Source organism: Cyphellophora europaea, assembly GCF_000365145.1.
Source record: "Cyphellophora europaea CBS 101466 unplaced genomic scaffold supercont1.4, whole genome shotgun sequence".
Taxonomy (NCBI): domain Eukaryota; kingdom Fungi; phylum Ascomycota; class Eurotiomycetes; order Chaetothyriales; family Cyphellophoraceae; genus Cyphellophora; species Cyphellophora europaea.
In genome coordinates, this window is record NW_008481810.1 from 44,021 (window position 1) to 70,061 (window position 26,041).

Genomic DNA, 26,041 nt, shown 5'->3' on the forward strand with positions numbered 1-26,041 from the left:
CGGCTCGCCGTGATCCAAGACTACAACCGAGCCTCAGCTCTTTCCAGCACACCCCAATCTCCCGCCGTAAAGCTCTCGTACCCGTTGCCTCCAGGTTTCAGCCACAGGAAGAGATCGTCTCGTCCTTCAGGGGCTTCAATACCGATCAATTTCGGATCCACGCCCTCCTTCCGCAAGGGCACCTTGTTTTGTTTATGATTGTGGATGTGCGTACTGGCCTTCACCACCCTCAAGAACACTGGAACCGCATACCTGGGCAGCCTCTCTCTAGCATACCGCAGCATGGCATTGTAATCGAAGCGCGCAGGATCGTGTCCTTCAGCGAGATGCAGCGCCGCGCAGCCAGCACGCCCCTCGTGGTTCGGCACCAACACCCCGTAGACGTTAGCCTCCGCGACGCCGGGATACTTCCCGAGGCATTCGGATACCTCGGCGGTCGAGACGTTCTCACTCTTCCAGCGAAAAGTGTCGCCTAGCCTGTCGAGGAAGAACCACTTGCCGTCCGCATCGCGTCTGAGAGCGTCGCCGCAACGGTACCACACGTCGCCCTTGGCGAAGACATCAGACGCGAACTTCTTGTCCGTGGCGCCGTCATTGCGCCAGTAACCCTGAAAGGCTTGCTTATTGGGAACCTTGACGATGATTTCGCCACCCTCGGCGTACGTGGTGCGTTTTGCGAGTCCCGTTTTGGGATCTCGCCAGATGTCACCTGTTTCGTGGTCGATTGCCACAGGAACGTAGGTGTTGTGTAGCAACGCTCGCATAATGGCGCCGTGGTGACCCACACAGGCGGCGAGGAATGGGCCTTTGTCCCAGACGACAAGACTGAACATGCCTTCGGTGGAATTGAAGAACTCGCCAACCTCGGGGATGTTGAAACGTGACTGCATCTTAGCCCAGACGTCCGGTCGTAGGCCATTGCCATAGCAGAGACGTAGTCTGTGGGACCGTTCCAGCGGGTGTGGAGGCGCGTTCAGGAGGTAGCGGGCTGTCTCGCCCACGTAGATGAAGAAAGTGGCACGTGAGTCATGTACGTCATTCCAGAAACGTGAGACGGAGAACTTGGGCGCCAGCGCGAGACCAAGGCCTCCCAAAAGAGCCATGGAGGAGGTAATGGCCCCGGTGCCGTGGTAGAGTGGCATACTGTTGTACCACACGTCGTTGCCAGGTTTGCCCTCGAAATAGGGCTCGTAGTGACCGCCGAGTAGTCGCAGGCGGGATTGGGTAAACGCACAGCCTTTCGGGAGACCGGTGGTGCCGCTGGTATAGATGAGACAGTACGGAAAAGATCCCGCAGTGCCATCGCGATATTTGTTCTCCGGGCATACCGCTGGTCTCGCTGAGACTTCAGCCTTGAGAGCGTCGTCGAGAACGGCAATTCTGGTTCCTTTGGCCTCGATGGCGGAACGACTGCCTTGTATGCGGCTTTGACACCCCTCGTCGTCGTCGACAATGATGAGTTTGGTCTCACACACCTGTAAACAATGGAGGAGTGCTTTTCCTTCGAGGTTGTAGTTCAGGAATGCTGGTGCTGCGCCAATGCACAGAGTGGCAAACCAGATCATCATGAACTCGGGTGAGTTGATGAGGTACATGCCCACCAGCTCACCCGGTTGGATTCCTTGATCCAACATCCAATTCGCATAGCGGACAGTCTGTTCATAGAACTCGCCGAAAGAGATGGTCCGCCCGCGGAACCAGATTGCTCGGTCGTCCCATTGCCTGTGGCACGTCTCCGCTATAATGTACCAGACATTGACTCGATCGGCCTTGACCTGCTGTTTGTAGTCCCATTCTGCCTGTTTCAACTTCCTCAGTAAAGTAAGATCTTTTCTGACGTGAAACTTTGCATCTAGGTAAGCGGCGGTAGCCCAAGTGCCGGCGGCCACAGCTGCAGCAGCTGGATATAGTCAGTGGTGGGCAACAGTCGAGGAGTATCGAAGAGAGCTTACCCAATGCCATGGTTGTTGTCTATTGATGCGAAGAAATCCCAAGGTATGCAAGCTTTGAGAACATCCAAAAGATTACCGCCATTTACTTAGGCTTCCCGGATCATCGCGGTGCATGGTGTTGCTGCCGAGGTATCTGCTAGCGGGTACGGAGGTAGTGGGCGCTGGGCTCGAACTGTTGGAGTGCGGGGAAATGCCGTCGACTCGAGTTGGGGTAAGAGTACGGAGTACCCACTCCATGAATCAATACGGAGTATCGTCCTGCGGTCTCATCCATTATTGGCACTCATCAACATCAATCGCAAGGTGTTGAACACACCGCAAACATGGCCAACAGTGATGTTCTGATCGTCGGAGCCGGCATATTCGGTGTCTCTACTGCATATTATCTGTCGCTATCTCTTCCGGACGCGTCGCGTGTGACTGTTCTAGACCGTGCCCCCGTCCCTTCCCGTCAAGCTGCGTCAACCGACATCAACAAGATTGTGCGAGCCGACTACAGTAAAGCCTTTTATATGGACCTGGCCTACGAAGCCTTAGATCTGTGGACGAAAGAGGCATGGTTGCAAGAACATTTTCATCAGACTGGCTGGGTCGCGCTCGATGAAAAGGGAAGTGATCTGAGTCAACGCATCCGAGCTCTCTTCAAGCAAAGCGGAAGACCAGACACAAGCGCAGACATCTCCTTGCAAGAGGTCAAGAGTAACTGGGGCGCTGTGCTTTCAGGTATCAACACTGATGGCTTCGATAAAGCTTACACCAATTCAAGCGCTGGCTGGGCCAATGCTTCGTCAGCCGTCAGAGCTATGATGCAGAGAGCGATCGAGAATGGCGTCAAGTACCAGGTAGGTGAGGCTGACGAGTTGGTCTACTCTAAGAATCAAGTCTCTGTGCGGACAACAGACGGTCAGACCCATACCGGAGCCAAGGTCCTACTGGCTACGGGGGCGTGGACACCTTGGCTTATGGCATCTTTAGAAAGCGCCCTCTCTATCCCGCCTGACAGAAGTATCAACAAGCAGGTGCAAGCCGCCGGCGTATGCGTTGCAGCGTTCAGATTGTCTGAGCCTGAAAGCCAGCACTATGGCCACATGCCAGTGCTGATCTATGGTGGCCAGGGCGAAGTTTTACCTCCGACAGATGAGCAGCTATTCAAGTTTACCAATTCCAACACTTTCCGAAATACCCAACCACATCCTTGCGGCCGCGAGATCTCTGTCCCGGCGACAGATCAACATTCTATTCCAGCTAGCTTGAAAGCTGAATCGCTCGACATTATTCGACAGCGTGTACCAGAAATTCTGGCCGATCACCCAGAGCCCAGTGAGTGGCGTCTTTGTTGGGATGCTGTCTCTCCAGATCAGAACCAGCTCATCTGCCAGCATCCAGACCCGAGATTGGCCAATCTCTATCTTGCAACGGCTGGAAGCTTTCATTCTTGGAAGTTCCTGCCCGTGATTGGCAAGTACGTGGCCAACGTCCTTGCTGGGCGATCCAATGGGAAGGAGAAGGACGCGACGTGGGGATGGAAGACTTCATTTGACAGTCGAGGAGCGCATGAGAAGGTGCTTCCCCGACGCGAGCTTCCGCGTGGGTGAGTTGGCATGCCTCGCGTCGGAATAGCACCAGGGGTCGCCATAGATGGACGGAGGGCTCTCCATGCTCACAGCGACAACACACCCAGAAGCCTCTGGTGTATGTTCAGGGAGAGTCATCCCGTCAGTTTGTCGACCTCTGATGTAGTCGTCTCAGCCTCGCCGGGCCTGCGAAATCAGGCGCCATCCTCACCATTCTCGTCATCTTCGTCTTCATCTAGACGCCCTTCTCTTGTCAGACCTTCATACAAAGCCCATGCTGCAAGCGTCTTTGCATCTCTTGCGCCCTCTTTCCACAGCTCTTCGTATCTCACGAGCTTCACCTTGATCTTCTCACTATCGACGCCGGATAACTTTCCTCGCAATTCGTTGATCTCTATCCGAGGCATTGTTCGTTCCCACAAGAAAAGAGCAATGTACTCGTCGCAACCACCTGGACTGGGGTACATGGCTTTCTGTAGGTGCTCCTCTGATCCCTGAGCGTCTTTCAAGGCAAGTTTGGCGTTCTTCAGAGCCAGCTTCGTCATGTTCTTCAACTCTGAAACTGGAACTTCCAAGGATGTCTCCTCGTACAGCTCCTTTGCAGCTGCACCAGAGAAGGTACCCGAATCATCGATCATTCCGGCCGGTATCTCGTAGAAAGTCAAGCTTGCGGCCGGGACCCGTGGCTGCTGTGTCATGACAACCCATCGCTCGTCATTGTCTTCATCCTCTTCCGGCCGCAGGATCATCAAGATGGCAACACTGCCTCCGCGAAGGAACACTGTGCCGGCCAGAGGCTGCTTGTCCTTCTCGTTCTTCACGACGGTTTTCATCATCAAGAACCCTATACGGTTGCCCCACATGTCGACCGCTTTCACCTCTATTGACCGCAAAGTGTACCGCTCATCCTCCTTATGAAACGGATGATTGACATCCGATTGCAGCGCGAGAGACTGACGAAATGTCTCAAGCCAATTCTTGAACGGTATCCATGCCACAAATTGGTCCTCGGTCAAGTTGTCTACTAGATGTACCTCGACCGGAGGCTCCCCGGCAATTTTTGGAAGAGTAAATGTCGAGGCCATCCCAAGTGGCGCCTCGGAGCGGGTGTTCTGAGGTTGCGGCGCTGGTGATGTGCTGAAGTAGCCGCCCCTTTATCAACGCCGTCCGATCTATGGCGTCTGAACCAAGCGACTAGGCTTCCAACAGGCTGTACATCGACACGGCAGGCAGCCAGCAGCAGGTGAAGAAGGCAGCCGGTCTGGTGGAAGGTGAAGCCTCGGGGCAGGGCTGGGTCGGTGGACCCGCCAAGTACTGTCATCACCAATACCCGGAGCCCACGTCGGCCCCCGCCAGCCAGGACCAGCATTGGTCAGTGGTGGATCGGTGTTGCATGTTCTTACGACTTGATGGGCCTAACGTCCACCTACGAAAGTCCCTTCCCTACTGGCTTTCGTTGCTTCAACATGTTGCCTAGGCCGCTCCATCATGGTGTGCAAAGTCTGCCAGGAGATGCTGTATGGCCACAAAGGTCGCATAGGATCCGGCTCGCAATTATCTCTGACCTTTCGACACGATAAGCTGAAGAACCTTCGCGATCCCGGTGCCAAAGCAGGCTGCTACATATGTCGTATCCTTGCCGAGAACCTCGCAAGCGGCAAGCGTGTCACTGACGAGATCGAAGCCGGATCTGAATACCTCACTGCGACGCTTCGACCGGCCAAACGGAGATCAGGCGTGTTTCACCTCGACTTCAAGCTCGGTGGGGATGACTCGATCACCAGCTTTGTACTCCGCCAGAACGGTGAGAACTCTCTTCGACCCCGCGTTGTGTGTCTGACTCCTCCAAGCCAAGGATGCCGCGCCAGTATCTTCCCCTAAGCCAGTCAGTGCTTCAACAGCTGATCCCAAGGTCATTCAAATCGCCAGAGACTGGATCCATCAGTGCGTTACCCATCACTCAAAATGTCGAGCCCAGTCAGACGGCGAATGGCATCCTAGCCGGTTGCTTGATCTTCAACCTATGCTTGAGGGTGGCCGGGCAAGCGAGCTGATCAAGCTCGTCACTCGCAAAGATGATGTGGGAAATCAGCCAGATATGGAGGGTCCTTACGTGACACTAAGTCACCGTTGGGGACGGAAACCTTTCCTCAAGCTTACCAGACAGACCTTGAGGACGTTTTTCGATGGCATCCCATTGTCAACATTGCCATGTACTTTCCGGGATGTCATCAAGGTCACGTGTGAGCTTGGAATACGCTGGCTTTGGATCGATGCACTGTGCATCATTCAAGAGGATGATGGTCTGAGAGACTGGCTGGAGGAATCGGCGTCAATGGAAAAGGTTTACGCAAACTCATACTGCAACATCTCGGCTACTGCCGCTATGGACAGCTCCGAAGGACTTTTCAGCTCGCGTGACACGAATTGGAACTGGGTCGAGACCGTGACTCTCAACACGAAGGATATCCGTGAAGGGACTCAAGAAAATGTGTCGTGTACGATTCTCGATCCCTTCTTTTGGCCAAAGTACGTTGACGACGCACCCGTCAATCGACGGTCGTGGGTCTATCAGGAACGCCTGTTGGCGCCCAGAGTATTGCACTGGTGCCGCGACCAGATAGCGTTCGAGTGCAGGGAGGGCAATCGTGCCGAATGCCGACCAGATGAGCTGCCACATTTCCGGCTCCGATCTGGCACGCTGGTCGATGATGTGCGACTGAAGAGTGTTGACATCGAAGCGGGTAAGCAACTGCGGGTGATTCGCGAGGGGAGCTCGAATAGCTCGATGAACCCAAGCCGTCTGGCACGAATGGTTGATGAGGTGGACGGCATCTTTCATCTTTACGAGCTATGGAAACATTGGGTCCAAGTCTATTCGAAGATGGACCTCACCAACTCGCAAGACAGGCTGATCGCTCTTTCGGGCATCGCTAGAATGATGACCACGCGCATGGAGGAAGCTGGTATACGCGACAAATACATCGCCGGCATGTGGCAGAACTACATGGCCAGCCAACTGCTATGGTTCGTCAACGAAGGCCTGGGCGCAGACAGACAACCCTTTCAGAACACCAGGCCTACAACCTATCGCGCACCAACATTCTCTTGGGCTTCTGTGGAAACTCCGCGTGGCATCACTTTTCCCGAGACTACGGACCAGGGACTACTCGTCCAGGTCGAGGTCGTCAGGTTGACTTACAGAACCGCCAAAGACAGGTTCGGCCTTCTCACGGATGGCTACATCGTGCTCCGTGGGATTTTGCGAAAGATTGAATTGACCGATCATGTCCAAGCCCGGCGCCCTCCACCTACCAAGTTTGAGGCCTTCGTAAGTGTGCAGCTACCCGACCAACTCCTGCTGACTCAGCTAGATTCGCTCTTACGACTGGAATATGTGGCTTCTTCGGAGTATCGTTTCGCTCGTCGTCACCATCATCATCCACCTCCTGCTCTGGCGACTCCGGCCATTCTTCCTCTGGTCCGTTCCTGCCCTGCTCGCTCACTTTGCTGCGATTACCATATGCTTCCATTTTCGCAGCTTGCAGCAGCAACAGGCGGACGAGCCAGAGGAGAAACCATTCGACCCAGTGGACGAGAATCGCTACACGTGGCGGCTGATAGTCGACGGCAAGCCAACCGGGAAGACGTACGAACAAGTCTGGTTGGACAGTCCGCTTTCCGAACCCTCGATCTTCGGCCCAGGCGCGCAGGTGTACTGCATGCCCGTGCTGCGGGATCGGTCGCACCTCAAATGCTTGCTCCTTCAGGCCAAGGACGGCGAGTATGGGATGCGATACCAGCGTATTGGCATGACGAGAGTTTCTTCCATCACTAAAGCGCTCCTCCATGACCTTACTACGCCGCCAGGGAAGAATGAGTCGGAGCTGGGCGAGTATTACTGGGGCAGCGAGAGGAAATTAGGAGGCGAGAGTACGATCTGTATTGTCTGAGCACTTGTCTGCCCTTGCAGCCCAGCGTCGCGGGGCGTCTTCAGGCCAGAGGCTTTTCGGCGAGCCCCCAATTGACCCCGGTGTTCATCGGCGGTACATCCTCTGGACCACAAATGCATGCTGTCCTACCAAGTTAGGCTGTCCATGCTTCACCGCACTCCGAGTTCAGTCGACGACACGGCTGAGATGCACAGTCAGTCTTGTGGGAAGCTGCGCGCATTTTGAAACGCGAATACGGGTCTCTGCTTTGGGAATGTTGCATCTTCTGTGTTGTCAGGCAGGATTCTCGGCACCCACGCAGCAACTCATATGGACGGTAAAAGCTCCTTCTTTTGACCTTCGAAACTCCTACTCTTGTAATATGGCTGCATCCGCAACAGGCAAGCATCATTTGCCGTCTTTCGCTCGCTGGAGGCATTCGAGGGGAGACCGAAATCTTGGAGGACGGCAAAGCGAGAGTTCGGCCGATCGCTAAAAGGGCATGTTGGAGGCCCCAAAATGCTGAAGGACGCCTTGAAAGGGATTCTCGGGATGCGTGTTGTGGGCTTTTCGACCGTGCATCGTCAAAACTCCCGAACACACGCTCGAGATTATGAGACCCAATGCACAGCCACATTGAGCTCTTGAGATATTAGTAGCTTGTTGGAAGCTGCGGCTGCTTAGGAGGATACGGCGTTCTCGAGTAAACCATCCGTTCCGCAATGACATTGACGTAGACATTGACGTAGAACTTCAGGTAGCAAGATTCGGCACCACATGTTCCTGCATTGCAGATCCGATCGGAAAATAGCCTTCATTCTATTGGTGGCTGCAGGTAGAGTTGCCGATGCCCTCGTATCGGAAACTCAACGCCCTGCGGCCGATGCAAGTATTTCGTCAGCAGAGGTGAGGGTGATTTGAAACTGTCTGACACTTGATTGGAGGACTTTAAGTATCGGGAGCAGCACCCATAGCGCCCGGCACCGAGCCCCCGCATCACTGCTTCCGCCTGACGTCTTTCATGAGGCTCAATGAACAAAGTACAGAGATGGCTGTGGCAGAAACCAGGTGAACAAAGAAGCAAAACAGTCATGGAAGTATACAGTAGAAATAAAGGGAGGAAGATCCGTCTTGCGCCACTAGCAAGTCCTGAAGGTCCAAACGCCGGCTTGGTCATGACGCTCAAGTTCACGTTATGTTGACCAGCGAGGGCTCGCCTGGTCTGCTCATGTATATAGCCTCATATGCACGTGGCGATGAAAAGCCCGAGCGATTACAGAGCCAGCACCCAATACGAAATGCCTCTTGCAGACGAGCGTGCATGGACCATGACAAATTGCATCATTCAAGGAAGTTCAGCAATCGAGGACCAGGAACCGGGTCAGGCACCAAGCTTTAGCTTACTGCACCCGTACCCGAAGCTTGAAATCCCCCCAAGACACCTACGCCGCCGGGGTGCGTGCCGCTTAACTCTGCATCCTATTCGTCGTCGCTGCTAAGCCTCTCGTTAATCTATAGAGACGCATCCGGAATCTTTCCAAATCACATCTCGTTCTTTCTCTACTCTTCCCGACCAGATCGATATTCCGCGTTTGCATCATATGTTCATCTAAGCAACTCTCGTGACTGGTTATCTGCAGAAGAACCTATGATGATGCGATCCGGTTTTGAAATGCAACTCCAGGTAAGTGATGATATATCAGTGAGGGGGCCATCTCTACGACACGTAGAGAGCATACTCGCCATCGATGCTATAGTGACATGCCGCGATACGCTCATGGTAACAACAGGTATTCGAGGATGGGCAGTGCACCTCAGAAAGGTAAGTCGAAGCCCCTGCATACTGACGATGAGCCTCCGCTAACACACCAGACTGCCACAATTGCCGCCGACGAAGAATCAAATGTGACCGTACTACCCCTACCTGCGAGAAATGCGCGTCGAGAAGTCTGGAATGTCCAGGCTATGGCATTGACATCAAATGGAAGCAAGAGCCTGGAATTAGGAGATCGATACAGCATGATGACTCAACGCCGGGAGAGTCTTCATCTTCTTCTGTCTGCACACCAGCCACGGCCGCACACCGACATCAGGACGGCCCCGAATACAAGGTCGGGGCAAGTCTAGCACAGCTGCGCGAATCCGATGATCCTTTCCCAAGACGCCTGTTGCAGCACTACGAACGAACAATAGCACCTCGTCTGGTATGTGGTGATTCACCAAACAACGTCTACCGAACCTCGATCCTGCCGATCTCTGCGACCAAACCTGCTGTGAAATGTGCACTTCTCGCACTCGCAGCCGGAGATCTCTCAACCCGTCTGAATCAATTACCACAAGACGTCGTCCTGGCCTCTCGTGCCAAGGACAGCTACCAAAACGAAGCCTTGACCTTCATTGCCAGCGATATCAAACGTCTCAGCGACGAGGCTGAGCGTTTCATAATGAGTGATCCGGACCAAGCCCGGACGATGCTCCTTTCCGTCTTCTTGCTCGTAATGATGGGCATTCGGACGGGTGAGGACCATCTCTACCGTCTTCATATGCGCACTGCCGACGCTCTGATGCAGACTTGGTTCTCCACACTTGGTGCAGGTTCCTTGTTAACGTCGAGATTCGAGACAACTCTCATTCACGATCTGTGTGATGCACAGATATGGTGTTCGATCACCACGGCTGACGTTGTAAACGATAGGCGTCTCGGCCTGCAGCACGGCGCCAATGGTGGCTCCACGACTATGGGCGCCTTTGTCAGGACCTTGCACCGCATCACAGCGCAGCAGCAATCTGGCAGACAGCATTCTGCAGGTCAACTCCACAGCCTCCTGGCAAGCTTAAACGATGCCAGATGGCAAGCCTTGCGATACTGCTCTTCTCTCGCTTCACCAGTCCACAAGGCATTTGATCATTTGTTCGAGATTATCTACCAAGCATCGCTTATCTACCTCTACCGCGCTTGTCTGGCGCCGGGGCCAGCTGAAGCGGCGGTCATATTGCCACGACGGACTCTTTTCGAGACTCTTCGCGGCATGAATCATCTGCACCCGGTTGCTCATCATCTTGCCTGGCCCCTGTTTATTGCAGGTACGGAATGCCGCAATTTCTCTAGAGATAAGGCATTCGTGCAACAGAAGTTCAACGAAATCATGGAGGTAAGTGGGATCCTGTGCCGGAGAAGGATCATTGCGTTTCTTCAAGAGCTATGGAGCCGAGACCAGTCTAGCAGCAGCGAGAAACCAGACTGGATTGTGCTTGCCCAAGAGTGGGCTCAACGTGGCGTGCCTATAATGATCTTCTAGGTGCGGGACTGCGATGAGCTTATGACTGACGACCCTATTCTTACGATCTCATTTCGACGTAGCGCTTTCACATGATAACCCGCCTGACACGGCGTGCGCGTCAATATCAATAACAATATTAATATGAATGTTCAGGCTTGTTTAAAGAACGGAAAGCACAGTACTTCCTGCAATCACATACCCATATGGCGTCATTGGTTCGCTCTTTTGCCCGACTAACCGATGATCTCCGCAAGACGAGGCGTTGGGGACGAAGCAATCTTTCATCTACAAAACCTCTCTGCATTCTTCTCCGCCATTTGCTTTTACGTCTGCTACACCGTTAAATGGCCGGCCAATACAGCGCCCAGCCCAAGCCACTTTCTCCTCGCTATGAAAACCGGGGATAGGACGACAGTCACCAACCCGGCCAACGAGGCGACACCGCTTCTTCCCCGTGCCGAAGACTTGCCACCTCCAGCCTCAGAGAAAGCGCAATCATGGCTCAAGCCGAAACCAATTCACTTGGTTCTGCTATGCGGCTTTTTTGCGTCGCTATCGTTCGGTGTTACTCAAGTACCAATCGTCTACGTCTTCCGCCTCATGACCTGTGAGGCTTACTATGCTCACCATCCTACACAAGTGCCGCATGACGGGCGAGACCGCTGCTCGCTACCAACCATCGAGGCTGGAACGGCGCGGGCTGTGTCTCTGCTAGGTATCACGACGACCTTCTTCGGCGTCATCAATCTCTTCATTACTGGCTGGACAATCAAGCGACTGGGGGTCAAGGCAGCACTCGCACTGCAGGTCCTCACACCCGCCTCCCGGCTCCTGGTTCAGAACGTCGGTGTGCTTCTGGGCGGTTCCACAGGTATCATTGTAGTGCAGGCTAGCCAGGTGGTGACCGTTATGGGAGGCCCCAATGGATACATGCTCGCGTTGAACACGTACGTGACCGAGCTGACAGGGCATGAAGGTAGGACTGGGACCTTGGGGAGGCTGCAGGGCTGCATGATGTTCGGTAGTGCAATTGGCTTCCTGATCGGCGGTGTCCTAGCGGAAGCATTCCACATCGAGACGCCGTTCCAGTTCGCATTGGTACTATTCCTGGCTTCAACTGGCTATGTTCTGCTCTGCCTACCGTGGATCCCAGGTCGAAAAGAAGAACAAGCGCAGAGTTCTTCAGGCGTGAGGCGCATGCTGGGACCCCTCAAGACGATCCTGCCCTCAAGATGGATGCAGCAAGACGGCCACATAAGAACCGAACACGGTGCTATCTTCCTCGCAGCAGGAGCTTTCTGTGGCGTACTAGCGACCGGTTATATCCCAACTCTACTGCAGATGTACGCCACAGACATCTTCGATTTTGGTACCAGGCGTAACAGTTATCTCGTGTCGACGCACTCTTTCTTGCGCGGTCTCTACCTCACGGTCGTTTTTCCGCGCATCATCAAGCTCGGCCGCCACTTGTTCGATAAACATCACGATATCTCCGCGGCGTCATCCTCGCCAACCTCCGGCACAGCCACACCATCCGAACGAACTCAACTCGCCAATGCCATGCAAGACGAAGAACAAGAAGATGTGTCGCCGCCCAAACCTCGCTCCCCGGCCACTGCCGACGCCGACGCCGAGCCTCGACCCTTCACCTTTGACCTTACCTACACACGTGCCAGCATTCTCATCGACGGCATTCTCACTGCTGGCGCCGCATTCGTCTCCCAAGGCTGGCAAATGTACCTGATCGCGGCACTCTTACCCTTCGGCGCCGGTACCGCCTCGGCCGCCAAAGGCGTGATTCTACAGATGTGCGCACCGAGTGAGCGAACGGACGCGCTAAGCGCGATCGCATTGGTGGAGATGATGGCGCGTTTGTCGACGACATTTGTGTTTGGCTTGGTGTTTGCGGCGTTTGCTGCCATGGAGAAGACGTACTTCGTGTTTGTGTGCAATGCGGCGGTGGCTTTGGCTGGATTTGCGGTTTTGCTGCTGTCCAGGTTCCCAGTGGAGGGATCGAGGAGATTGCAGAGAACCGAAACGGAAGCAGATAGGGAGGAAGTGGCGGCGCGTAACGAGGTTTGATGTGACTATGGGTCTTGCGTTGTAGCGTGCTTTTCATAGACTACGACTATATACCTAGACGAATCATCTCTCAATCAGCCACGTTTCAGTAATTCTCGCCGTGACGGCACACGGTTCCCCAGGCAAGCCCCGCGCACCAAAGGTCCGCCCGGAGTAAACTGCCTCTCTCTATCTTCGGATGCTTGCCCGCCAGGAGATCGGCCCGCTCGCTCCACCCCGCCACTCCCGCCCGCCGCCTAGCCCTGGAATGGAATCTCAAGGAGGGCACCCCAATCAATGAGCGGAGGAGGTGGTATGGTGGAGAGAAGATGGCTCGGCGCAATCCACAACGCAACGACGTCGCTACAATGCTCGGAGGCAATAGACTTTTAGTAGCGCTCTACACGTGAACTCCTTTCCAATCCTCTTCACTCCTCCGTTGGCCATCAACAAAGAAGGCAACCAGAAGGCAACACGACATCGGCGAGCCGTCACCTTCTCCCACCACCGACCATCTATCATGGCAGCTACCCAAAAAGACGAGACGCAAATCGCCAGGGCGCAAAAGATGCAGAACATCCCCTGGTGCGAGCAGTACGAGCGCATGATTTCCGGCATGCTGTACGTCTCTCCCCTCCTCCCCCTCTTTCGCCACAAGCTTTCATCGTATCCAGCACTTCGTCCCCCACGCCTTGAAGTACATTCACTCTCTACTAACCCCCGCGCAGCTACGACTCCTTCACCCCCGAACTCGAAGCCGCACGCTTCAAAGCCCGCGCCTTCTGCCACTCGTACAACAACTGGTTCCCCAGCGACGACCCCACGGCCAATTTCCAAACGCTGCTGACGCACCGAGCCTCGCAACTCAAGGGCATCATCGGCCAGCTCGGTGACGATGTCTTCCTTGAACCCCCCTTCACCGTCGACTACGGCTGCAACGTGCGCCTCGGCGACCGCGTCTACGCCAACTTCAATCTGTGCATCCTGGACTGCGGCATCGTCACGATCGGCGCGAGGACCATGTTCGGGCCGAATGTGAGTATCTTCGCCGCCACGCATGAGACCGAGGTGCAGAGTCGGCGGGACAATGTCGAGTATGCGGGGCCCGTGACGATTGGCGAGGATTGTTGGATCGGTGGGCACGTGGTGTTCTTGCCGGGTGTCACGGTGGGTGATGGATGTACGATTGGCGCAGGGAGTGTGGTCACGAGAGACGTGCCGAGTTGGAGTGTGGCCATGGGACAGCCGGCGAGGGTGGTGAAGAAGGTCACGCCGGCGCCGTTAGTCAAGGGAGGGGAGGGCCAAGAGGGTGAGGGCGCGGCAGCGGCTTCTTAGATGTTGGGCTTGGTAGAAGGAGGTCTAAAGACCCACGTTGATAGACTGGTCGGCTGCGCTGACTATTAGAGACCAAGAACGATAGAATGAGCATGGTAAGCAGAAAAGGCGTCGTAGGAGGTATATTTTTAGCTATCGCTCCCCCCTCGCCCGGGCCGATTGTAGAAATTCAAAAGTCTGCCAATTGCGCCATCTTCATTCCAGCACGTCCATGTCCAGCATCGACCAATCAAAGTCCTGCATCGGATTACCCAGGAAATCGAAAGGATCGAGCCGGCCGAACATGACACTCGCATCTTGATAGGGCAAGTCGCCTGCATCTTCTGCAACCGGGAGGCACTCGGGCGGTAACAGCGACCGACCATCACCATCCTTGTGGATCTCGGGACTTGGTCGAGAACCAAGGCCACCCAACACCAGTCGGATGGCATGAGCGACTCGTCGTGCATCTTTGCTGGCGTTGGTTAGTTCTGTGCATGCCGTGAGAGCTTTGCGCAGGAGGTGTAACAGTTCCTCTTCCGATGGACTGTCTGCTGGTGATTGACCTTCCGGCTGCTGTCGTAACTGATACACCGCCAGACATGCCGTTGACACGCCCATTAGGAAGTCGTTGACGGTGAAGCTGTTGAGCATCCACCTGTTGGCTTGCAACTGCCCTCCCACATTCGTTTCGGAGTAGGCCTCCAGGAACCGGGCTATCAATGCCCGAGCGGCCTTGGAACCTGCGGTAAGGCTGTATGATCGACCAGCAGCCATATACCTGCGATGGAGAACGCACAGGCTTTTGAGATAGATGAACTCAAGGTAGATTCGCGTCATGATGAGAAACGGAGAGTCGGCCGTTGATTCTGAGATCGGTCGAGATCGCAGGACGTGTGGGATGCTGTCGTACGTGTGACGGACCTCGGCGTCCAGCTCGTGAACATAGGTACTGCTTCTTTCGTTAAAGGACAATGCATCTTGGCAGACCTTGCTGAATGTGACCATCTGTCTGTCTTTGATGATGAACCACAAGAACCTAGTTGCCTTAGTCTCCGGCCGTGACTGGGGCAGATTCGTGGTGTCTTCGTCAAAGTCCGAGTCCAGTAGATTTCGTGGAGACTTTGTATCACAGTTTTCAAGCCTGATGTGACTCGGCAGCCCAAGCTGAAATGAAAGCATAAGGTCCATCTGTTTGCAGGTAGCCCAGAAGCGTCGCCTCATCTCACTTTCGAACGGCGAGAAAGTACCGACAGTATCCGGGTCGCGGTGGTAGCCCATAGAGTAAGCGTGTCGTACCGTCAGACCCAGCACAGCACCAGCTTCACGGGGGGGATCCAGTCCGTAGAAGCTCTTCGTCTGAGCATAGAGCAAGAGAGCCTCTGGAGCGTACCGTTGCGGGCGATTATACTGTCCCAAGACCAGGCACTGGCCTGCAGCGGTCTGTAGACTCGATGGCTCGAATGCCAATGAGCCGCTCATGCCTGTGGAAACGGCGATCTTGGCAGCCATAAAGCATGTCGAAAAGAGTATCGAGAGCCAAAGCGGTTCGGCATCGAATGGGGCAGACCAGAACTGCTGACATTGGCGCCTGAAATGACTGGCATGGATAATGGGTAGAACGAAGGTCTCTCCGGCAAAATGGATGGACAATAGCCGTTCCACATCTTCTCGTGCTGGTAGCTGGTCCTTGACAATTCGTTTCAGAGAGTAGGTGGCAGAACAACCGTATATTACCTCTTCAGGTGGTGCGTCAGTTTCATCTGGGTTGTCGAAAGCGTTAGAAGCTATCTCGAAACCAATGGCAGTCTTGAGCTCCTGAATGTCGTTAAGCATGGCAGACCAGTGCGTGGATCCGGTGTAGCCTCCTGGTCTTTGTTCTGGCACCTCATTGTTGGGTTCTGGGGGCGTCAGAGTCTGAGAAGGCGCACGGGGAAGAGTCTGCTCATGGTCCGGGGCCTTCTGCATCAACTGCAAGACCATTGTTTCCAGATGTGCCAGCTTCTGTTCTGCCAGGTGCTGTCGGTCTGCAGAAGCTTCTGGCGTAGGATGTTGGCCATAGCTGCATCGAGCAGTGTCGCCCCTTTTGATGCAGCTGTTGCACGGCTGTCCTCTGTCGCATTTTAGCTTCTGCTTGCGACACTGGCTGCAAGTGAGGCTCGCTCGTGGTCGTTTCGTTACTTTGCCAGCTTCCGGTCCGTTTAGGCGGAATTTACCTGTAAAATTGGAGATATCAGTCATGGGCGGGAGCTGTTGGGGCTCGCGTTTTCATCCGGATTCACTACAGTTTCCGATGCATTCAAGTAATCAAAGCTGCACATGTAGGGCAAGGCCTGCAAAAAGTCGTACACGTGCAACTTAGTGGCATTGCGATCAAGCCCGTGTTCAGAACTATATTTGTAGAGCTAGCATTTAGTTGACGACCCCTGTCCCGGCCTCATGACATCACCGAATGTAGAATAAGAATTGGGGATTGCTGCAATTGCGCAGCACAGGTTTGTCAGATCGAGGCAGCGCTACCATGGTTGGATACCATCGCGTCTGATGACTTTTCCCGCGTCCTCGTCTCTCTGACCCTCTACAACATCCTTGACAAAGGCTGCGCCCATAGCAGGGTCCATGGCTCCCATTGCTTTCAGCTTCTCCGCACCAAAGCCCAACCCGGTGGCAAGGAATCCCGGAGAGACACACCACGTCTTGACCCCATCTTCTTTGAGCAGCCGCGTCCACTCGCGCATCATCATGTTCAGGCCCGTCTTGCTGGCTCGATAAGCTGGGATGCCGAGCATGGGCTTGGGCCAGCCCTTGTCGGGGGACTTGTTGAGTGCGATAGCAGGATCCTCGTGCTCGGTTAGCGTTGCTGTGCCGCTGGCGATGAAGAGGAGACGCGGATCGGAGGATTTCAGAAGCAGAGGGACGAAGGTGTTGGTGAGTATGAATGTGCTCGTTGTATTGACGTTCCAGCTCTTGTTCCACATATCTCGCATGGAAATCTCGCCGCCGGAGAGCTGTTGGTCGAATTGGGCGCCTGTAGGTGTCAGAACATGTTATCGAATGGTTTGAGCAAAGCACGCACCTGCGTTGTTGAGGAGAATATCCACTCGCCCGTGTTTCTCGGTAATGAAGTTAAACAAGCTAGCAATTGACTCGTCATCTTCGATATCGATTTGGACTGGTTGAACCCGCGTCTCTGGTGAGCTGGCGAGCTCTTGTGCTTCTTTAGCAGCAGCCTCAGCTTTTGAGATATTGCGGCCCCCAAGAAGGATGGTGTATGAACGCGAAGACTGGCACAAGGCTTTCACAGTTTGGAACCCAAGGCCCGTGTTAGCGCCTGTGATGAGAACGATGGTGTTTGTCATGATTGCTCAGATGAATGACAACCCCAATAACATTGCGAAGGAAGGCCCTGCTATATATGGTCCAGACGATCTCAGGTTGTAGGCCATTTCAAGCCGTGTGACGTGTGTCTGTAACTCTGATTCTACATTCGCATCCAGTGGACATAATTTCACTGCCTGGAATTTCCCCATACGGATTTCTTGGCCGGCCGAGTTTAGTTCCGCTTTGGGGATGGTCGAAGTGAAAGGTCAGCGACGGCAATGACTGCGAGGAGAATGTCAACTGTTGATCGAGAAGAGGCTTTTGATAAGACGGCTCGGCCGCCAGTTGCTTCAGAGCAGTACCGGACAAGGCGCAGTATGTAGTCGGTGCTATCTTGCGAAAAATGTATCCACGAAAAATGGTCTACTATCCAAACTGCCTATAGTTTTTCATCAGATGAGTTGGAGCGAAATGCTCAGCCTGTGCTAGGTCCAGTCCAGCCGTCTGTCAAAACCACGGGACCGACAAACTTCTTTCGTCCACGAGCGAACCAGTCGACCAGGCAGAAGAACAAAATGGCGAAAAACATGACTACCGACCAATTGAAGTTCTCCACGGTGACGGGCGTCTCATTCGGCCAGAAACACCAGAAGAAGGCGTAAGAGGAGTACAGGAATCCAGCTGCGTTGATGGGGACGCCGTATTTGCCAAGACTCCAGCGTGCCTGTGGTAAGAGCTCCGGGTTATACAGACGACGGTAGAGTACGCAGCCGATGGAGACTTGGTAGGTCAGCATGAGCGAGACCAAATTGAGCGAAATGATGGCGTTGAAAGCAACATCCGAACCAATGTTGATCAAGGATAGAATGATGGTAATGGCCGCTGTGACGCCGACGGCATTGGCTGGAACCTTCAGCTTGGGGTCGACATGGGCAATGAACTTGCTAAAGGGAAGACCTTGGTCGCGAGCAAAAGCCCAAGTCTGTCGAGACGTCGAGAGATTGAAGGAGAGTGTGCCGGCAAAAATGAGGAGAGTAACGATCGCAGTCAGGCCGTTGACACCTGAGGTACTAACTGCGTTGGCCAAGACCGTCAAGAATGGGTAGCCAGTGTCGTCGTTCAGGGCAGCCTCAAGATCGGTCATTGCGAAGAGAAAGGAGATCAAGAAGACGAAGCCGAGACCGCCATTCAAGATGTAAGCCCAGGCCATCGCACGAGGCACGGTAGTACCGGCGTCCTTGATCTCTTCTGCCATGTGGGCTGCGGCATCGGAGCCTGGAATAGAATCAGTACCGCTTCTTGAAAGAGCTCCACCAAGTGAACTTACAAATGCAGGCATAGATGGCAGAGATTTGCCCCACCATCAAGGCTAGGCCCATTGAGTTCCATCCGCCGTCGTTGGTGAAGCGCGTGAAGACGATTTCGGCTGAGTTGTGAGGCGCCAGGGCCCAAAAGACGGAAATGATACTGATAAATCCTGCGACATGGACCACAAGCATCAGGTTCTGTGCCATGGGCATCCCTCTTGCACCCCAGACATTGGCTGCGAAGACAACGAGGGTAATTCCAATGACCAGCAGCGTGCCGTGCCAGTTTTGCCAGACATAACTTGGGTCGTTGACATAAATTAGCGCCTGGATCAGAGTGCCCACAAGAAAGGGTCCCGAAGCAGTGCCAGCTTGCCAGGATAGAGTCGCCATCCATCCTGTGCAACATTAGTTTGGACCTCCTTAAACCGGAGGACACGCACCTGTCACGTAACTGAGCACCTTCTGGAATCGAGGTGGGGCAAACTCAGACACCCAATGGCTATCCAAGGTCAGCTGCGCGATCCGGACAATCAGCATCACTACTCACTATTGACCGCCAGCGGTCGGGGCCCTGATCAACAGTCAGCAACAGGAGAAATTTGGCTTCGCAGTCAGAACTTACATGGAGGCCATCTCGGCCAATGAAGCCATGACAGTACTGAAGCCGAGCCATGTCCAGACATAACTCCAGAACAGGCCAGCGATACCGCCATCAACCAGACCTTGGGTGGTTGCGCTGTGTCGTAGATTAGCGACCGTGACGTAGATTGTCACCGCCAATACTTACACCAACAAGACCTCCCATGTGCCCTGCAAGATAACAGTGAAAGCGAGTGCCGACAGCGGCCGGTAATCTCTCTGTTGGGCTGTCAGCAAGGCGCCCACCGTGCAAGAAATCGTGACATACTCTCAATTCTTGTGTCTTGCCCATGCGGACCATGTCTTTTTTGTCGTTTTGCGTCGTGCCATGGCGGGCATGATAGCTGTCTTCAAAATCGTCTGCCGGTTCTATATCGAAAGTCGTCGAAACCTGCTTTCTAGCAATGCCGTCTTGTACGTCCGCGGGTGAGCTGGAGTCTGATCCGTGGGCTTCGTGGCGTGAAGCCATACTGGCTATTGTTCGGGTGTTGGAGGGCAGAGATGAGAAGAACAGAACAAAGCGAGAGGATAAGAAAACGCGAAGATCATCAATCCCAGCAAAGACGGAGATTCAGCGTGAATCTGGCGAGGGAAAGAGCCGCCACGGTTAGTTCCACGTGCGGAGTGGGTGCTACAGTGGAGCTGCTATCGACAAGTGTCTCTGTTCGACGCCGCGATCGCGAGACTAGAGAGATACAGGGGATCGGGCTGGGGGACATCAATCCCCTCATCAAACCACGCCTTAGCACGAGTCAAGTCTTAATCTCGAGCAATGTTCCGGTACTACCTAAGAAAAGGGCTAAGGACACGGGGAGCTACGGGAGCCATTACCCCGCCGGGACTCTGACCCATCAGCTACTTCGGCCGTCCTGCGGGCGAGGAGGGCGAGAAGGTTTTGCATCCGCAGGGCGCCGTCGGTGGCCAGGGTCCCCTAAATCTAGTAAGGAGCATAGCTAAGAACGCCTCGTTGGTGCGATGCGGCAAGCCCTAGAACTCCATCGCCAAATCATGTCAAGCAATGCGATGGGGCCCTGTCGCCCAGCTTCTGGACTTCGTGCCAGGGCTACCTGACAGCCTGCCGGCTGCGCCAGCTCGTACTCTCTGGCAGCTCAGCCAACTCTAATGGGATTTGGGGTCACAACACCCGCGGCAGTTGCAGCTGAATCTTTGCTCCTGATAATCCCAGATGAAGTCGCAGCCATGTTGCCAGACGACTTTTTCTCAGAGACTGTGTGATTGTCGACGCCGCGATTATTCATGCTGTACACTGTTCAACGTGCAAGCTGATCGCCAGCATGTCTGATCCGTATCCTCCGGGGGTGTCAGCCCCTCCCCTCGTCATTACCGATACCGATAAAAGAGGCGTGATAGTGGTTGTGACAATAGTCACTCTGGCATTTCTGCTCGTTGCGTTCTTGACGCGAATATGGGTCAGGCTACGAGTGAGCGGTCCATGGTCGTACGATGACACCACGTTGACTGTCGCGACGGTACGAATTTCATAACTTTTCCCTTGACAACATTCCTGACTCGTGTGCAGATCATCGGCATCGGTCAATCCGTAGCCGTCTTTGCTGAAGTCCACGAAGGCTTTGGACTCACCAAATCCTCCCTCAGCGACGGCGACATTGCAAGCGTCGGTCAGGTACGAATCCGTATCATGCTCTCTCCAGACCCGCTCGCTGACAATTTTCAGGCCGACTATGCAAGCACTCTATTATATCTCGTCGCCCTGGGCCTCTCCAAGTGCTCCGTCATTGCCCTGATCATGCGCCTAACCTCCAACCGTCAACACCTCGTCGTGCTGTACATCAACATAGGCGCTGCTGTTGTGTGGGCGCTTTCCTCCTTCTTGCTCATCACTATCGCTTGCAGCCCTGCTCAACCGTTCCGCGATCTTGCTTCTCAATGTTCCGGTCTATTCGCACGCTGGCAGTACGTCTGCGCGCTCGACATCATCACAGAGATTTCCATTTTCGCCATGTCGATCTACCTCGTCTTCGGGCTACAAATGGCGATACGAATGAAGGCTATGGTCGTGCTCGCGTTCGCTCTGCGCCTCCCTGTGATCGCTTGGTCCGCCACCCGCCTCTACTACCTGCACCGCCAAGTCTACAGCGACGACCCCACCCTCGCGGGTTACCTCGCTGGCGTGTGGACGCAAGTGCAAGTCAGCTACAGCCTGATTGCCACGGCCGCGGCTTGTCTAGGACCTTTCATTCGGCCCTTTACCAAACCATACCTGGCGGAAGCGAGCTCCGGGCCGGGCAGCAGCCGCCTGCGCACCACTGTCCCGGATGGGTACAACCTGAGTAAGATAACGGGCAAGCATAGCGGATCCGGATCAGATTCACGGTCTCGGTCCCGCAAGAGCCGCGGTGGCAGCCAAGGCAATAGCAGGACGCTGGCGGGACAGATCTATCCTGGTTCCACGTCGCAAAGCACGGCGTGTTACGACCCGCCTCGAGCAGGAGCCAGAGGAGCGCAAGATGACAGCATACATGGCGCAAGGGCCGCTAGTCGGCAGAGTTTGGACAGCCACGACAGCAAAAAGATGATCATTACCAAGGGCGTGGAGTGGACGGTTGAGTACGATGGGCAGGATAGTGCTGCTAGAGCCGGTACAGTGGGATCCAACGAGAGCAGTCAGGTTTAGAGGAAGGTTCTGGGATTGTATATCACGACATTGGGTGGCAAGCGCTGGATAAAGATGTGTTACGACTTATGGGTGTCAACTCGGTTTTAGGGAGGGACGACACTGCGAGCATGGCTATGCATGGGGTCATTGTAAAAAGCGAGGTGTTCATGGCAAGAAGCAGCCATCTGGAAGGGACGTACAGCACAGGCAGGCACACAGCTAATCTTGGATGTAAACTGTGAAGACGGACGTTTTCTTGCACCATTTATTTCCCTACTCCGTACGTCACATGCTTCTTGCTATCATCTGTAGCCTCTGAGTACGAGCTGCTATCCACCGCAAGGTCCTTTCCATCACCTTTCACTCCACACGACACCACCGGCGATTAGCCCACGTCCCGTCTTTAGCAAATGCCGAATGCTGGACTTCTCGCGTGGTCCGAGTCCTCAGAATACGAAAACATCTGTCCGGTCCTTCGTCCTGTACCTGCGCCAACCCCAACAAATGGAAGCTTTCCCTGTCCCTGCTTTTCCGCAAGCTGAAACAAAGTCCTCCACGTGCATACACGGCACCTTCTCGATTCGAGGAATCTCCCTTCGATTCACCGAACTCCGCCGCCGAAGCTGAATTCTCCACAAGGGAACAAGACGCGTGCTTGCTCGAACGTTTTACGCAGGGGGCCATGTTACAACCCGAGTCCATACCTAGGAAAGTCACAAGCACCATTCCTGCAGAAGTTACCTCCCCCGAGCCTGGTGCCTTGGCGATTGTTGGGAGTGGGTGTCTGATGGCGAGTAATTGCCGAAAGCAGTGCTTGGTCAATCCTGACTCCAGATTACTGTGATTCCGTCGTGCAGTGCAAGCAATCTGCTTGTCGCTGGCTTATCATATTAAGCGAGCCTGCGCGGACCTGTGAGGATGAGCAGTTGACGAGTTCAGAGCTAATCCGGGCTAACAAGCGACGAACACCTCTGGCTCTCTTCTCTTCGCTTAGCCGGGGCGCGGAACGAAGTCCCTGCGGGACGGGAAGAGGATTGGATCGCCGCCGCTCTCACTAGCACCTGCCATCAGAGACTGACACGGCAGATGTGAGTCGATTAGGTTGTGAGGCTCGTGAATGCGAGCCTGGAGTGGACCACTGGCAGGCCAGAAGAATGCATTCGGCGACGACTCGCTCATGTTCTGGTATGGTGAATCTCTTGGGCTGAAGAATTTGAGTTGGATTGAAGCTGTCAGCCATCAGTCACCAGCGATCAGTCATCGGCCCAGGCCACCAAGCACTGCCTCTCCCTCATCGCTTCTCTAACACTTATTCCGCAGCGATATCGCAATAATACTCCGGAATGCTGCGAACGACAGCCAGCTACAAAATGCTAGCCAGGAAACTTTCGCAACGCCAGCGACTAAAGTAATATTGACTTTGTAAGGGTGGCCACCCTCACCCACATGGTGCAAGCCGGTCGCCCCTGGTCCCCATCGTGCACACTACTGATCACGAACGCTTTGTTTCCAAATACCACCAGCAAATCATCGCAGGTAGGAAACCCACCCCGCAAAGCACGCAGCTCTGTCCGCATCCGCATGCGCTGTCTGTCACCACCACCACGACGAGTCTGTACTTTGTCCCGTAGCAGAAAGATCCATTCAACGACCCAGCCTTTGTGCAACCCTGACTGCTATACTGGCTTAACACGCGCCGAGGCACCCAGCCCCGAGGCTGGGCGTTTCCCTCTCCATCTCCCCTGCCAATTCGGCGCTCTTCGGCGCTCTTCGGCCCGCGACGAGCAGCCTTTAGGCGCCGCGCTGGTCGCGATACTAGAGCCTAGGCACCGCGATAATCTTTTTGGTGGGGAGGCCACGAGCGACGAACAGGAATGCTTAACGTCGTTGATCGGCGGTTGCTCCGAGTCAGTGAGGCCCATATATTGTGTTGTCATGAATTCGATCTTTCTTTCAGAGGGGCCTCATGGTCACGTGAAGCTCTGGCATGGTAGCCGTGACAGGACATGACCCCCTCAGAGAGCACTCGTGCATCTCGAAGTTAGTAGCACCCGTAGGAAAAGAGTAATTGAATAATGAAAGACGAGCTGGATTGATTACTTGTTTTGTAAGTATGAGTGTGTTTTGGAAGATACAACATAGTGCCTGTACAAGTAAGTGGCTGACCTAACACAACCAACCCCGAGGTCTCCAGGTCTGCTCACTCAGTTCGCAACGACCTCGAAACCTTGCCAGCCTGACAACTTGGCCCTGATCTCATCCTTGTACGCGCCAACACCGCCAGCGTAGCAGGTCATTTCGTTTTTCTTACCAGGCACAGTACCGCCCATGTAGGTGCTCCTGGTGGTGGGAAAGAGGGTGGCATTCCCCAACTCATTTATTCGCTCCTTCCACTTGTCGCTCGCCTCTTTCTTGGGGTTGATGAACTTGACCTTCTGGGCGGTGGCGAGCTTGATGGCGTCGCGGATCCAGCGGCCCTGCACCTCGACGCTGGAGGGCCCGTTGGACAGCAAGGTGGGGCCGTGCGGGCCATACAGGTGGAACATGTTCGGGTAGCCCGAGATGGTGGTGCCTAGGTAGGTTTGGGCGCCCTCCTTCCACTCATCCTGCAGGTACGTGTCGTTGATGCTCTTGAGGCCCATGCTCGTCATGCCGCCCGTGACGACGTCAAAGCCCGTGGCCAGCGCGATGATGTCGTACTTGCGCTCCTTGCCGTCCTTGGTGATGATGCCTTCGGCCGTGAATTCGGTGATGGGTGTGCCGCCGTCTTCGTTGATGTTGACGACGCCGACGTTGTCGCGGTCGAGGACCTCATAGTAGTTCTGCTCGAGACAGGGACGCTTGATGCCAAAGGCGTGCGGCTTCTTCTCGGGGAAAAGCACCTTCTTCTTCTCCGGGTCCTTGACACGCACAGACTGCCTCTTGCGCCAGTAGTTGTAGGACTCGTCATTGGCTTTCTGGTCGAAGAGGTAGTCCTTGTAGCCGCCGAGCCAGAGAGCGAAGCCGGCTTGCTTCCAGAGGCCGTCGAAGAACTTTTCGCGTTCCTCGGGTGTGTCATCAAAGGTGTTGCGCTCGCACAGATCGTAGTCGAAACCGGCGAAGCAGCGTTCGCGGTAGGCGAGGATCTTCGGGTAGTAGGGCTTCAGGTGGTCTTGTTCCTCTTTGGTGAGGTCACGTTTGCCCATCGGCAGGGCCAGATTCGGCGTGCGTTGGTAGACGTCCAGTTGAGTGGCGACAGGGCCCATTTCTTGGATCATTTGGACGCCAGAGGCGCCTGTGCCAATGACAGCTACGCGCTTACCGACGTAGTCAATGCCTTCGTTAGGCCAGAAGGATGAATGGCACATGGTACCCTTGAACTTCTCCATTGACGGGAACCCTGGGATGTAACGCTTCGCGGCGAAGCCGGCAGCGACAATCAAGAACTTGGCTTTCGCATTGCGTCCATCTGCTGTCTTGACATGCCATTTGCCAGCGGACTGGTCGAACTCGGCACTGGTCACGACTGACTGGAAAGCACAGTCTTTGCTGAGATCAAGGACTTTATCGACGTGGTCAAAATAGGCTTGTAGCTCATGCCAGTCGGGGTAGCTTCCATCATGTCAGCCCTAGTCCCAAGTTTGTGATTTGACTTACTTTGTTGTCCACGTCCAAGTATTGTACACTTCTGGAATAGCCAGCTCGTATATCGGTACGGGACTGTCGACTCTTGCCCCAGGGTAGACGTTCCACCTCCAAGTACCTCCGAAGCTGGTGCCTGCGTCGTATAGCACGGTGTTATAGCCGGCCTTTCGCATTTCATATAGCAGGTAGCTGCCACCGAAGCCAGCTCCTACAATCAGGACGTCAATGTCCAGATTATCAGCATACGGCCCATCTGTTCTGCGCCTGGCAGCAAACTCCCACAGATCGGTCTTGATGATTCTTTCTGGCTCTGATGGGTCACCCATTGATGCTTTACTCTTGGTATGTGCAAAGGAAACTGTGGATCAGTGGTATTGAACCATGTCAAAGGCGCA

At 54.5% G+C, this 26,041-nt stretch overlaps 12 protein-coding genes across 12 annotated transcripts; 6 read left to right on the forward strand and 6 right to left on the reverse strand.

Annotated features, from left to right (window-relative positions):
• Positions 1–20: 20 nt before the first annotated feature.
• Positions 21–1,962, reverse strand: HMPREF1541_04263 (uncharacterized protein; the record flags this gene model as incomplete). Its single annotated transcript, XM_008718609.1, has 2 exons — positions 21–1,900; positions 1,953–1,962. 2 exons carry the CDS (start codon positions 1,960–1,962, stop codon positions 21–23), a joined length of 1,890 nt encoding a protein of 629 aa, XP_008716831.1.
• Positions 1,963–2,275: 313 nt separating this feature from the next.
• Positions 2,276–3,547, forward strand: HMPREF1541_04264 (uncharacterized protein; the record flags this gene model as incomplete). The annotated part of the gene is made up of 1 exon (XM_008718610.1): positions 2,276–3,547. The coding sequence occupies one exon, from the start codon at positions 2,276–2,278 to the stop codon at positions 3,545–3,547; it is 1,272 nt and encodes a 423-aa protein (XP_008716832.1).
• Positions 3,548–3,720: 173 nt separating this feature from the next.
• On the reverse strand, positions 3,721–4,611 carry HMPREF1541_04265 (uncharacterized protein; the record flags this gene model as incomplete). The annotated part of the gene is made up of 1 exon (XM_008718611.1): positions 3,721–4,611. One exon carries the CDS (start codon positions 4,609–4,611, stop codon positions 3,721–3,723), a length of 891 nt encoding a protein of 296 aa, XP_008716833.1.
• A 403-nt stretch (positions 4,612–5,014) lies between these two features.
• On the forward strand, positions 5,015–7,479 carry HMPREF1541_04266 (uncharacterized protein; the record flags this gene model as incomplete). Its single annotated transcript, XM_008718612.1, has 3 exons — positions 5,015–5,330; positions 5,377–6,857; positions 6,901–7,479. 3 exons carry the CDS (start codon positions 5,015–5,017, stop codon positions 7,477–7,479), a joined length of 2,376 nt encoding a protein of 791 aa, XP_008716834.1.
• A 1,779-nt stretch (positions 7,480–9,258) lies between these two features.
• HMPREF1541_04267 (uncharacterized protein) lies at positions 9,259–10,757 on the forward strand (the record flags this gene model as incomplete). Its single annotated transcript, XM_008718613.1, has 2 exons — positions 9,259–9,280; positions 9,331–10,757. 2 exons carry the CDS (start codon positions 9,259–9,261, stop codon positions 10,755–10,757), a joined length of 1,449 nt encoding a protein of 482 aa, XP_008716835.1.
• Positions 10,758–11,129: 372 nt separating this feature from the next.
• Positions 11,130–12,821, forward strand: HMPREF1541_04268 (uncharacterized protein; the record flags this gene model as incomplete). Its single annotated transcript, XM_008718614.1, has 1 exon — positions 11,130–12,821. The coding sequence occupies one exon, from the start codon at positions 11,130–11,132 to the stop codon at positions 12,819–12,821; it is 1,692 nt and encodes a 563-aa protein (XP_008716836.1).
• Positions 12,822–13,320: 499 nt separating this feature from the next.
• HMPREF1541_04269 (uncharacterized protein) lies at positions 13,321–14,135 on the forward strand (the record flags this gene model as incomplete). Its single annotated transcript, XM_008718615.1, has 2 exons — positions 13,321–13,421; positions 13,529–14,135. The coding sequence occupies 2 exons, from the start codon at positions 13,321–13,323 to the stop codon at positions 14,133–14,135; spliced, it is 708 nt and encodes a 235-aa protein (XP_008716837.1).
• A 195-nt stretch (positions 14,136–14,330) lies between these two features.
• Positions 14,331–16,355, reverse strand: HMPREF1541_04270 (uncharacterized protein; the record flags this gene model as incomplete). Its single annotated transcript, XM_008718616.1, has 1 exon — positions 14,331–16,355. One exon carries the CDS (start codon positions 16,353–16,355, stop codon positions 14,331–14,333), a length of 2,025 nt encoding a protein of 674 aa, XP_008716838.1.
• A 275-nt stretch (positions 16,356–16,630) lies between these two features.
• On the reverse strand, positions 16,631–17,473 carry HMPREF1541_04271 (uncharacterized protein; the record flags this gene model as incomplete). Its single annotated transcript, XM_008718617.1, has 2 exons — positions 16,631–17,142; positions 17,191–17,473. The coding sequence occupies 2 exons, from the start codon at positions 17,471–17,473 to the stop codon at positions 16,631–16,633; spliced, it is 795 nt and encodes a 264-aa protein (XP_008716839.1).
• A 437-nt stretch (positions 17,474–17,910) lies between these two features.
• Positions 17,911–19,853, reverse strand: HMPREF1541_04272 (uncharacterized protein; the record flags this gene model as incomplete). Its single annotated transcript, XM_008718618.1, has 7 exons — positions 17,911–18,710; positions 18,763–19,140; positions 19,186–19,244; positions 19,293–19,316; positions 19,368–19,481; positions 19,533–19,603; positions 19,653–19,853. The coding sequence occupies 7 exons, from the start codon at positions 19,851–19,853 to the stop codon at positions 17,911–17,913; spliced, it is 1,647 nt and encodes a 548-aa protein (XP_008716840.1).
• An 826-nt stretch (positions 19,854–20,679) lies between these two features.
• On the forward strand, positions 20,680–22,040 carry HMPREF1541_04273 (uncharacterized protein; the record flags this gene model as incomplete). The annotated part of the gene is made up of 3 exons (XM_008718619.1): positions 20,680–20,874; positions 20,925–21,029; positions 21,081–22,040. The coding sequence occupies 3 exons, from the start codon at positions 20,680–20,682 to the stop codon at positions 22,038–22,040; spliced, it is 1,260 nt and encodes a 419-aa protein (XP_008716841.1).
• A 2,186-nt stretch (positions 22,041–24,226) lies between these two features.
• HMPREF1541_04274 (uncharacterized protein) lies at positions 24,227–25,972 on the reverse strand (the record flags this gene model as incomplete). Its single annotated transcript, XM_008718620.1, has 2 exons — positions 24,227–25,613; positions 25,659–25,972. 2 exons carry the CDS (start codon positions 25,970–25,972, stop codon positions 24,227–24,229), a joined length of 1,701 nt encoding a protein of 566 aa, XP_008716842.1.
• Positions 25,973–26,041: the final 69 nt, after the last annotated feature.